The 12,884-nt window shown below is 38.7% G+C and overlaps 1 protein-coding gene and 1 non-coding gene across 3 annotated transcripts; both read right to left on the bottom strand.

Moving 5' to 3' along the window:
* Positions 1-7,790: 7,790 nt before the first annotated feature.
* LOC112797048 (elongator complex protein 2) lies at positions 7,791-12,723 on the bottom strand. 2 transcript variants are annotated; one of them, XM_025839796.3, is made up of 11 exons: positions 12,516-12,723; positions 11,827-12,204; positions 11,606-11,693; positions 11,302-11,387; positions 11,012-11,165; positions 10,763-10,923; positions 9,970-10,641; positions 9,364-9,685; positions 9,015-9,232; positions 8,640-8,817; positions 7,791-8,445 (listed from the first exon to the last, which is right to left on the bottom strand). In XM_025839796.3, the coding sequence occupies exons 2-11, from the start codon at positions 11,971-11,973 to the stop codon at positions 7,955-7,957; spliced, it is 2,517 nt and encodes an 838-aa protein (XP_025695581.1). In that variant the 5' UTR covers positions 11,974-12,204; positions 12,516-12,723; the 3' UTR covers positions 7,791-7,954. The 2 variants fall into 2 exon arrangements, with proteins under 2 accessions (XP_025695581.1, XP_025695580.1); XM_025839795.3 differs by having other exon boundaries at positions 11,827-11,975; positions 12,516-12,685.
* Positions 12,724-12,807: 84 nt separating this feature from the next.
* On the bottom strand, positions 12,808-12,880 carry TRNAA-AGC (transfer RNA alanine (anticodon AGC)). Its single transcript has one exon. It is a non-coding gene; the product is annotated as a tRNA-Ala (tRNA).
* Between the last annotated feature and the right edge of the window lie 4 nt (positions 12,881-12,884).

Raw genomic sequence — 12,884 nt, 5'->3', positions numbered from 1 at the left:
TGAATTTAATTTAATTATATTGATGTGGTGGCAATAATTTTTGTTTTCTGAATGAATGCTTGAACAGTGCATATTTTTGATCTTGTTGTTTATGAGTGTTAAAATTGTTGGCTCTTGAAAGAATGATGAACAAAGAGAAATGTTATTGATGAACTGAAAAATTCATGAATTGATTCTTGAAGCAAGAAAAAGCAGTGAAAAAAAAAAAAGTGGCGAAAAAAAAAATAGAAAGAAAAAGCAAGCAGAAAAAGCCAATAGCCCTTAAAACCAAAAGGCAAGGGTAGCAAGGATCCAAGGCTTTGAGCATCAATGGATAGGAGGGCCCAAGGAAATAAAATCCAGGCCTAAGCGGCTAAATCAAGCTGTCCCTAACCATGTGCTTGTGTCATGAAGGTCCAAGTGAAAAGCTTGAGACTGAATGGTTAAAGTCGTGATCCAAAGCAAAAGAGTGTGCTTAAGAGCTCTGGACACCACTAATTGGGGACTCTAGCAAAGCTGAGTCACAATCTGAAAAGGTTCACCCAGTTATGTGTCTGTGGCATTTGTGTATCCGGTGGTAATACTGGAAGACAAAGTGCTTAGGGCCAAGGCCAAGACTCATAAGTAGCTGTGTTCAAGAATCAACATGCTTAACTAGGAAAGTCAATAACACTATCCGAAATTCTGAGTTCCCAGAGAAGCCAATCACTCTAAACTTCAAAGGAAAAAGTGAGATGCCAAAACTGTTCAGAAGCAAAAAGCGTCAAGTCCCGCTCATCTAATTAAATTAATATTCATTGATATTTTGGACTTTATAGTATATTCTCTTTTCTTTTATCCTATTTGATTTTCAGTTGCTTGGGGACAAGCAACAATTTAAGTTTGGTGTTGTGATGAGCGGATAATTTATACGCTTTTTGGCATTGTTTTTATATAGTTTTTAGTAAGTTTAAGCCACTTTTAGGGATGTTTTCATTAGTTTTTATGTTAAATTCACATTTCTGGATTTTACTATGAGTTTGTGTGTTTTTCTGTGATTTCAGGTAAATTCTGACTGAAATTGAGGGATTTGAGCAAAACTCTGAAGAAGGCTGACAAAAGGACTGCTGATGCTGTTGGATTCTGACCTCCCTGCACTCGAAATGGATTTTCTGGAGCTACAGAACTCCAATTGGCGCGCTCTCAACGGCGTTGGAAAGTAGACATCCAGAGCTTTCCAGCAATATATAATAGTCCATACTTTATTCGAATAATGACGACGTAACTTGGCGTTGAACGCCAAGTACACGCTGCTGTCTGGAGTTAAACGCCAGAAAAACGTCATGATCCGGAGTTGAACGCCCAAAACACGTCATAACTCAGAGTTCAACGCCAAGATATGCCTTAGCACGTGAATTCATCAAGCTCAGCCCAAGCACACACCAAGTGGGCCCCGGAAGTGGATTTATGCATCAATTACTTACTCATGTAAACCCTAGTAGCTAGTCTAGTATATATAGGACATTTATCTATTGTATTAGACATCCTGGATTGTATTTTGATCCTGTGATCACGTTAGAGAGGGCTGGCCATTCGGCCATGCCTGAACTCTTTGCTTATGTATTTTCAACAGTGGAGTTTCTGCACACCATAGATTAAGGGTGTGGAGCTCTGCTGTACCTCAAGTATTAATGAAATTCTATCTTCTTCTATTCAATTCTCTCTTATTCTTATTCCAAGATATTCATTCGTACCCAAGAACATGATGAATGTGATGAGTCAGATTACCCTCATTATCATTCTCAATTATGAACGTGCGTGATTGACAACCATGTCCGTTCTACATGCAACAGAGCTTGAATGCGTATCTCTTAGATTCCCCAACAGAATCTTCGTGGTATAAGTTAGATAGTTGGCGGCATTCATCTGGATCCGGAAAGTCCAACCTTGTCTGTGGTGTTCCGAGTAGGATCCTGGGAGTCCGGAAAGTCCAACCTTGTCTGTGGTGTTCCGAGTAGGATTCCGATCATGAATGACCGTGACGTGCTTCAAACTTTAACCTGCTGGGCGTTGGTGACAGACGCAAAAGAGGGATTCTATTCCAGTAGGAGCGGGAACCAACCGGTGATTAGCCGTACTGTGACAGAGTGCGTTGCATAGTTTTCACTGCGAGGATGGGATGTAGCCATCAGCCATGGGTGATGCCTCCAGACTGGTTAGCTGTGCGAGTGACAGCCGCACAGGTTATTTCCCCGTGAGGAATGAAAGTAGCCACAGTTGATGGTGAACCCCTATACAAAGCTTGCCATGGAAAGGAGTAAGAAGGATTGAGTAGAAGCAGTAGGAGAGCAGGCGTGCTTGAGCCATGCAGCAGCTGTATATACTTAAAAGATACCTCTACCAATGAATCTGCATAAGTGTTCTATCCCTTTTATTATTTATTTCTTTTTATTATTAATTATTCGAAAACCCATAAACCACTTTTAATCTGCCTAACTGAGATTTGCAAGGTGACCATAGCTTGCTTCATACCAACAATCTCTGTGGATTCGACCCTTACTCACGTAAGGTTATTACTTGGACGACCCAGTACACTTGCTGGTTAGTTGAACGAGATTGTGAAGACAATAAACAATGCCTTTAGAGTATACATCCTTTATAAATACATAACAAGTGATCACAATTTCGTCCACCAGAAGCCTACCCGAGTTTCATTGAATTCATAGATAGAAAAAAATTAAGTTCGCATCCATATGTAAGTTTTCGTTTCCTAAATTTGTTAGTATGCTTATTTACTTATATGCCAAATAAAATAACAGACTGTTGAAATGTGGCAATCCTTCAGATTTTTGCTCCTGTTTGCCACTTGGGACATTGGTGGTTATGGCTGATAAATACAACAAAGCGGAAATGTCAAATACTTGACCCGCTACACAAAAAAGCTCCAAGCGATGAGAGAAAGGACATTAATAAATTCACTGTAAGTTGCCTCTGTCTTCTTTACTTTAATAGATAGCTCTATTTTGAAGGTTGAGTTGGGTGTATATTCCATATTCAGTTGGGTGTATCTTGTCCATTCATTCGGGTGTATTACTGACTTGTTTTGGTATTTAAGGGATATGTATTTTCAAGATTGATAACATATGCCGGCGGGAAACCTCTCGAGAAAGGCGAGAAAGAGAAGGAAATTAAAGCCTCATATTTTAAAATTTCAGGCCAAAAAATAAGGTATAAATTTGTGACTCTGAACATTAAACTTTCCTAAATGAGATTTGTAATTTATTTTCTTCGTTTTCAGCTATGACTGCGCTATCTACGTAATGAAGTGGCTTGAGTTAATAGAGCCGGAAAACATTAAAAAGGGAAAGTATGAATGGGATAATTGGACACAGGTAACTGTCTTTAGAACTATATAACTCTGTATTACTTTACTGAATTAATATTTCTGTTTAAACATAACATACTTTTTAATTGTAGGAGGAGGTGGACCACTATAGAGTGGAGTATGCTTCCTGGATACTATTCAGTGAGATGAATACACAGAGAGATCGGGCAATTAGAGAGAGTAGTGCTATAAGGCTGTCGAAGCCATCCTCTGTATTATTGAGTCCGTTTTGTCAGATTAATTCTACTGATATAGAAACTGGGTAGTTTGTAAATTGAACAAATGATGTAAATATTTGCCATTTATCAACAACTTCTATTCGATGTATATTTTTTCCAATAGTTAAACTATCTGTGATGGTAAACTGCCTGTGATGTATTCAAAAGCTGTATTACAGGTGGTAAAATATGAAGGAAAAATAAAGGCATATATAAACGTAAATTATAAACTGTTACACCCGATGCAAAGTCTAACAATACACCCGGGGTTGAATAAAATATACACCCAACTGTCTGTGCTGTATTCAAGATGAATGAATTACATGTACTAAAATATGAAGAAAAACATCAACTGAAATATACGCCCGTAACCTGTGAATTTTTACAACTTTTGATCTATATGTATCTATATATGTGTCTATCTGTAAATTGTCAATTAACAAAAATACACCCAAAAGAAACAGAGCTTTTACACCCATACTCTTTATAGCTATACACCCAAAGAGTTATCCCCTGCTGCTGGTACCCTGAGCTGATAATTTATAACTTGTCCCTGATATTGGCTGCAATTTGAATGCGCCGCTGATGCAGCATCAAACAGGTTTATCTGAATATAACACTCCCGCATTAGCTAAACTATTAACTAGAAAAATAAACTCAATCGCCACAAATTTAAAGAACATTACATTTACCTCGCTTAAAACTTTCGTCTTCTTCTTCTTTGTGGCATTTGCAATCTGTTTCTCGAGCTTTGAACCTAGCCTGTTTTTTGGACGTCCTCTTGTTCGAATCCTTGGCGGGCTTTGAAGCTCGTTAACGGATTCCAAGTTGGCGTCTTCGTGGGATAAAGAAGATGTCCCCTTCTTTTTGGCTTTTAGTGCTTCCATCTCGGCCATGACGTTATCGTACGCACGGTGCAGAATTGCAGTGAGCTCCTCCGATTCGGAGGCAAATTCGCAAATATTTTGCGAACGAAAAATCAATTGGTCGAACCTCTTGCTTCTTGGCTCCATTAGTGGCTCGTCGTGGCTGCTCTTGATGTGTGTGTGTTGCCTCTTTACCTTCTTGCTCCATCGTTCCAGTATGTATCTAGGGGACACTTGGCTTACTTGTTCGAAGCTTAACATGCTTAGTGCGTGACGGCACAGTATCCCTCTCGACTCGAATAATAAGCATTGGCATTTTACCTCGGCTGCAACTGAGTCGTAGGTAACCGCGAACTTGTCGAATATTGAGATGGAAACTTGTTCTCCGACTTCGTATACTGAATAGCCTAGAGCAGAATTCTTTAATCTGGTGATGCAATTTGCCTTTCCTCTAAATTGGGCTTGGACTTCCCTAAACTTTGCGTGAGTGTACGCATCTTGAAACTGAGCTTCGATGGAGGATTTGGTTGCACACGGTATGACCGTATGAAAATCTGCAGCATCTGATTCTCTCTCTGCTTGCTCCCTGCTTCCGAGGCAATTATCGTACTGTTTGACGAACTGAATGAGCGAGCTGTTCCGGGTGATGTACTTGTTAAAAAATGAATGCATGCTCTCGCTCCTTTGTGTGCTCATCCCTGCCCAGAAGTGGTGGTCCAGATAGATAGGAACCCATATGTGACGGTCTTCGTACAGATCTGCATAATACACCCAAACACAGACTGTAAAATACACCCGAGAGATAGTGCAATTTACACCTCTGCTGCAGATTTTAAAAACACATTACCTGAAAGCCACTTGTTGTCCGCAAGACCAAAATTCAGCAGAAAATCGTTCCAATTCCTATCGAATGAGTCTTTGCTATGAGAGTTCCAAACAACATGGCTCATTTGTTGTTCGATATCGGCATGTCCCTTGTACCCGTTTAATTTGCTTGGAATCTTCTTCATGATGTGCCAAATACACCAGCGGTGAACTGTTGTTGGCATACAGGCCTCTAAAGCCCTTTTCATTGATGCGCACTGATCGGTGAGAAACCCTTTCGGAGCGTTTCCTCCCATGCAACGAAGCCAGCATTGAAATAATCATTTGAATGATTCAATTTCTTCGTTCTTCATTAAAGAGCATCCGAGAAGTGTTGACTGGTCGTGGTGATTCACCCCGACAAAAGAACCACAGACCAAATTATACCTGAAACGAATTACCATGGTCCAGAATGCAAAATCATTAGGTACACCCCAACAAATGCTTCGAATACACCCAATGAAACGGCCAATATACACCTCTGCTGCGGATTCGTAAAAATAAATTAATTTAGCATCATAAACAGGGACAGTTTGTTACCTGTTTGTATTGTAGGTGGTGTCGAATGAAATGATGTCTCCGAAATACTCAAAGGCGACTCTGCTTCTTGCGTCGGCCCAAAAAGCCAGCTTAATCGATTGATCCTCCTCGAGTTCGAGCTCAAAAAAGAAATTCGGATTCTTCTCTTTCATTCTTAAGAAATATTTCTCGAATTCCTTTGCATCTTCTTGTTCGGAAACATTCCGCACTTCCCTGGTAATGTAATTCCTCACGTCCTTTTCGATAAAATTTAACTCGCGGTGACCCCCGGCAGCCGCAACAAATGATTGGTAGGTTTTGCTTGGTCTGATACCGGCCTCATCGTTATTCTCTATCGTACGACGAATGGACATGCTTAGTTCCCTGTGTTGTTTGAGCATCTCTGCTTTGCTTGGACAGCAGGGGTGTGAATGATCCAGCACAACCTTTGAAATGATCCAAGCACCGACATCCTTCAATGTGTGTATATAAATTCTTGCAGGACAGTTTAAACCGGCTGTCGGATTGGTCTTCTCGGTTGGAGATATTTTAGATCTCCATTTTCCCTCTCTGCTACATGTAATCAGTTGATTCTTAATCTCGTTTCCCTTCCTATTTGTGCACCGAACTCTTGTAGAGAAACCTGCAGCCTTGGCGTAGTTCCTGTAAAATTTTCCGGCATCTTCAAGGGTGGTAAAGGTCATTCCGACCTTCGGAACAAGCTCGTCATCAACAACCGAGAGAGGCTGCACAATACACCGTGTCAGAACTGTGAATACACCCATAAATATGATACAAATACACCCAATCATGTCTAATATGATACACCCGAACAGAAACAACTCAACTACAGAATGACCTTTAAAGCCATAAACTGTCAATACACAGGCTGCAGAATACACCATGTCAAAAACTAAAAACACACCCAATCATGTCTGATATAATACACCTGAACAACAACAACTCAATTAAAAATAACAAAAAACTAGTAAAGTGTATATACACCCACACTTCTAGCTAAAATACACCCAAAGAAGAATTGATCTACACTCGAGCGTCTGCTATAAATTCCAGGTAATTAAACAATGTTGAGCAATTTTTAAACTACACAATGCTATACAAATTACTGTAAATCAAACCTCAGGAACTTCGTTAGATCCATAATCCACTTCGCCTGGATTCAGCACACAATCTGAGCTTGAAGGATCCATTATCTTCAAAACGAGTTCAAACTTTGATTTCAGAAAACAACAAATCAAAAGAGAAAACGAAGCTCGAGTTGCAGAGAGAGAAAAAGATAACGTAAACGAAGAATATACCAGTGAGAAAAGAAGAGGAAAAGATCGATGGAGAAGAATGAGGGAAGACGCGCGAGAAGAAGAACAAGCAAATCTCAAAATAACGAAAACGAAGAAGGAAACAAATATTTTAAATTTGGAAGTTAGATATACGCGGGATATTATATAGCGCATGTAATCAACATACGTGGAGGGGCGCGTATTTTAACTTTATTGTTTAATAAACTTGTAAAGCATACAAGCCCTAATGGCTTGTATGCAGAGCTTTTCCGTTATTATATTCCTATTGTTATGCTGTAGAAGTGTATTGGAAAATTACAGAAATGTCAGTTTATTGTTATTAGCTTTTGCATAATATTTGCGTAAATAACGATTCAAAAAGTCAAATTTACATCTCTTCAGAGATAAAGAAGCATACTGATTAAATTTCTTAAAGACTCATTTTTCAACATTTTGTAATGAATTAATAATGCTTACAATATTATATTACTAGCTAGCAAAAGATTTAAACATAATATTTTTAATCTCTTTTAATCTAACAAGAGGAAGGGAGAGTCATAGTTGACAATTTGGTAGCTACCAGAGAAGTTGGTTCCTAAACTTCTCCAAACAACAAAATGAATATAAACATCTTTCGGCGAGAAAAGGGAGGAGGGAGGGGGTAAAAACAGACAGCTGAAAATGGTGGGTACAACACTACTAATTATTCAGCAAAATCAATAACAGGCATTTTTCAGCATAAACAATGCAAGCAGGGACATTTTCTAAGACATAGCTATATCAGGAACAATTAAAAAATATTCTACATATGTATTAAAAATAAAAAAGTAAGGTTAAGAAGCCTAATTACTCAACAGTTACGTCAAACACTCTTGTACAATTATCAGCTCCACATGAAGCCAATTGCATACTCATATGATCTTCGTCGTTCTTCCTCCATGCGAGACGGTTTACAGTAGAGGCATGGCATATAAATGGATCAACACGTACTGCAAGTGTGGCAGCCAAACCTGGTGCCAAAATGCTCCCATCATCTGCTCTGTTGTAAGATAGTCTCCACAGTTCTATTTGACCATTTTCCATTCCAATGGCTAGAAGTCCATTGTTTCTCCGATCTTGGAGGCCAATCCAAGATAGTGCAGTCACACTACTTGAAAATTGAGGTAAAGTCAAAAGCGATCTGACTGACGATTCCTTCTCTATGGCCCAGATTTTCACCATCTTATCCCGTGAGCCTGTTGCAAATTCATGACTATGTGGATTCCAAGAACATGACCAGATAATTCGTTTATGTCCTTCCTGCCTTGCAAGAAGACTATAGCTGATTTCATCAGTGCCTACAAACCACATTTGAGTTGTTAGGATTACGCAGACCTACATTTCTTGCTGTAATATAGGTGTTCACTAAATAATATTATAGTATTTAACTTCTACACTATTGTTGTCTTGATTTACATTGCTGAACAATAATGCAAAAATGATGCAAATCCACATGCCTTCATCCTATAAAGTCCATGATCTGTTTTGTTACCTGTTCTTGTAATTGTAAAAACGGAGAACTGGCGATCCCTTGAGACAGTCAAAAGAAAGTTGTCATCATGTGAGAATTCCATCTGTGTTACTGTTAAGCTGTGAGATTGCAGGCGGCCAACTGATTTCCATGAACCCACCTGCCAAAGCCATACTTCTGCCACAGTTGGAGATTGCGCCTGCAACGCATAAAACAAGCAGGCAATAACTACCAAATAACATAGAAATAATATAGTGGATGAAAGAATAACGCTGATAAGCAGAATCTAATCCCTTAATTAATAAAAATTCCAGCCAGAAAAGATTTACATGTAACACTAAATCCTTTGTCTAATTATACAGGATCACTGCGTATAGATAGTGCGACACCACATACCTTGCATGATGATGCAACAAGCTCACCCCTATGGTCACAGCATAAAGAAAATAGTTCATTTCCATGACCATAGAGTTTATGTGTTTCAGGCCACAGTGTGTTCCAAGCCAGTTGATCCTCAATTGGAGGTTCAGAGAACACGGTTGGAACTGCATCCGGAATGGTTTCTAGGGTATCAAGACCATCAGCCACACCTCTCAGAGGGGCCTCATGTACAGCTGCATTAAAAATTAGAACCAAGTCAATTTTTTTAAGGACCAATGAACCAGAACAGACTTGTAATTGTTTCACCATATGAAAAGTCTAACATCATAAATTTCAAATTTCAAATTTCAACAAAATAGCTAACCATGAACATATATAGGTTTCTGTGATAGTCCAAGAGCAGACATATTTGCACCCAAAATCTGAACATCTGTGAGGACATCATCAGAAGAACAATTCTTCTGCAGAGAAGCATTGTTTAATGTCTTCAAAAATGATAATGGAGCTTCAAACACTCGTGCAACTTTCTCATCAGCTCCACTTACAAAACGATGATTTCCCTTACCATGAACAACTGCCATACAATTTATATCATGCCCATGTACCTGAGGCCTTGCTATTTCATGCCAGAACTCCCCTTTCTTTAGAGATGCCTCAACTTTCCATGGAGCATAAATTCTAGCTGTCTGCAATTTTAATACATAGTAACAAATTTTTTCAGAGCCAGAATTAAACAGGCAAATGTTCAGAGTTATTATTTGACAACTGGCAGGCAGCAGCAAAGACTAGAATGATCTGAAAAAAGAAAATACATTAGCAAGTACAGATTGCCAAGATTATCAAACTAGTTAAACATCACTCGTAGATTTGGCGTGCAAGCCACTTTTAAATTGAAAATTATAAGAGAAAAGTTGACAAACACAATTGATTAATAGTAAAGCTTTTGTGGATGAATATATTTTTTAAATACCTGGTCATGACTAACAGACATAATGTAATCACCAGATTTGGCCCATGCAACATCCGTCACTGATGCGAAATGACCAGAGGGAACCTTTTGTGGCAGCCAATTATCATTGATAACATTTTTCCAAAGATGGAATGAACCACCATAACCATGTGCTAAGATTGAATCTCCGCTTGGGCTCCAATGACCACCATAGAACCCCAGAGCACAATGGCTTAGTTCCCCAACAGTGACGACATTCATCCAGACACCAGAATTGTTTTCAGGTTGCCAGATCATCATAGTTTTGTCCATAGAAGCCGATAAGATGCTTTGTGGTTGGTAATAGGCATCCCTTTCCACAGAATCAACCAAAGGGGGCTGCCACTGGACTGAATATACCCAATCCTCATGTCCGATCAAAAGAGATTCCAATGATATCTGAAAAGAGGATGAACCAGCTACAAGTACAGGACCTTCTATATAGGATAAAAGGCTTATTTCTTCCTTCTTGTATATGCCTTTTCCAGTGGTAATAGAGCTCCGTAGCGCCATCTTCCAAATTCGTATGCATTTATCTTGAGACGAACTCACCAGAAAAATATTGTTTGCGTCCCCATTGATGCTTATAGGCAGTGAGAAGTCCAAGCTCCGAATCCAATCTGTATGTCCTTTCAGCTCACATGCATGTACAAGCTAAGTTCATACGTAAAACAAAAGTAAATAAATAACTTGAGCACATACAACAGTGGATAAATAAAATAAAATAAAATAAAAATAAAGGTTCACATTAATATAATTATGGGAATCAAAATACCTTTCCTGTCCTTCCTCCACAATAAAGATGGATCTTGTTATCCAACCCTCCCGTAGCAAGGACTATCTGCCCACCAGTTCCAGGCAATTCCGCCATCGACAAGGTTACCATAGATTTGGAACCAATGGAGAAAGAATCCAGCAATGACAATTTACAGTCACCTACAATGATCAAGGAAATATCAATAAATGTAGAGAAGTACAAGCATGGCAACAATAAAGGTGAATGTCATATGGAATAAGGGTTTACCATTGCGTGTCAGTGGAAATACCAATTCCCATAGACAAATAGTGCCATCTGAGGAAGTAGATGCAAACAATGCCTCAGTTTGGGAAAGCATAATTCCACTAATGCATGTAACACCTTTTTTGTGTAATTTTGGTACTTGCAACACTTCCCTCCACTAAGAACAGATCAAAGAGAAAAAAAAAAAATGCAAAACACAGTCAAATAAAGCTTCAAACTAACAATTGCATCTCAGAAGTTAGTTGCACACAATTGAAGATTGGGGTTTTTGGGGGGAATGGAACAAACCGCACCTTTCCATCAATAAGGGACAGTTCCCACAAAATAATAGCACCATCTGCATCTCCAGATAGCAAATAATGCTGCTCCAACTGTTTTGCTGCACATTAAAAACAGATTATGCGAGAAGCATATTATTATTATTATTACTGGTTAATCACACATTCAACATTGAAACAAGTCTCCTAAATCATATCACCACATCTATTGTCATGCTAAATAATCTATAATACAGTTACAGTTTTGTTGTGGTAAAAAAAAAAAAACATTAACTTGTAGACTTCAAGTAGAAGGAAGATTGAAAAGAAAAAGGGTTACCTTTAAATAGGAACTTGCTGCTTGGTAACCAGTGTGTGCAATTCACAACTGCCTTGTGACCCGGAAGAGTAGTCAAAATATTTGCACTCTGAACAACAGATAAGTAAAATGAAAATACGAACTTTAAGACAAAAGGTAACTGAATGAAAAATGGATTAAATAAGTAATAAGTAATTTAAAAAAAAAAAAGAGAAAAAGAAAAAGAACAGTAGAGAAGGGACCTTGGGGCAGAATATAGCAACGGCGTTGTGAGCTCCGAAAGAGACAAAACCAGAAGCACCCCATGAAACGTTGTTGACTATTCTGTTGCATCCTGCTCCTATGAACACTCTCTTCACTCCAACTGTGCCGCTACTCTGCATTGTCATGCCTTCACACACGGAAAGACGATGGCAAAAGCTTTCAGGTTTGGTTTTTGTTTCTCAGGGGAGAGAGGAGGGTGCTTCGCAATCGCAGTGACGACTCAAAAGAAGAAACATATTTGGGCTACAACTGGGCTTATACAAAACATAATCTCTAATGGGCTCTATGTTCAATAGTAAGGTCTCATTGAGTCATTGTAATTGGAAGTAACTGCTTGACCAAAAAAAAAAAAAGAACTGCAACAGAGAAATATGAAAAGACATGATGAATGGCTGAATGAAAGTATCTTCTGCTGCAACTAACATAACTGTTAAATCAAGTCTAACTTGGAAGTTATCAACCAAGTAAAAATTAGTGATAAAAATATTACAAAAGCATATATCAAAATTAGCTACAAGAACATAAATTTAGAAGCAGCAACAACAGGAAAATTTAAGCAATTAGCAGATCAGCATCGTAAATTTATGCAGAAACAACAGCAACAAAACAAATAGCATGGCAACAACAAGAAGAATTAATAGTTCAAGGAGCAAATAATTATTCATACCTTGAATGTGAGGGCTAAGGAGAGGAGAGAAATAGGTTTTAAACCCTACAAATGAGTTAAAAACAAAGGTTTGAATTTGAAAATATACATTTCGTTATGTGAGGGAGGAGCTCGAGAGGAAGGAGATGTTGAGTAAGTGAGTAACTGAGTAGTGAGTACTGCTGAGCTTTGGGGAACCGACCTAGGGTTCTCTATTTTTTTTTCCCATGAACGAAACGACGTCGTTTACCACAAGGTGAAAACTGGCCGGATTCCGGTTCGAACCGGGTAAAAATAAAATTTGAATTTGAATTGGAGATGCGGGGTATCGATCCCCGTACCTCTCGCATGCTAAGCGAGCGCTCTACCATCTGAGCTACATCCCCATGT

The sequence above is a fragment of the Arachis hypogaea genome, chromosome 4 (genome assembly GCF_003086295.3).
Source record: "Arachis hypogaea cultivar Tifrunner chromosome 4, arahy.Tifrunner.gnm2.J5K5, whole genome shotgun sequence".
Lineage (NCBI taxonomy): Eukaryota > Viridiplantae > Streptophyta > Magnoliopsida > Fabales > Fabaceae > Arachis > Arachis hypogaea.
The sequence above is the reverse complement of the archived record's forward strand: the minus strand, read 5'-3'. Positions and strand labels throughout refer to the sequence as shown.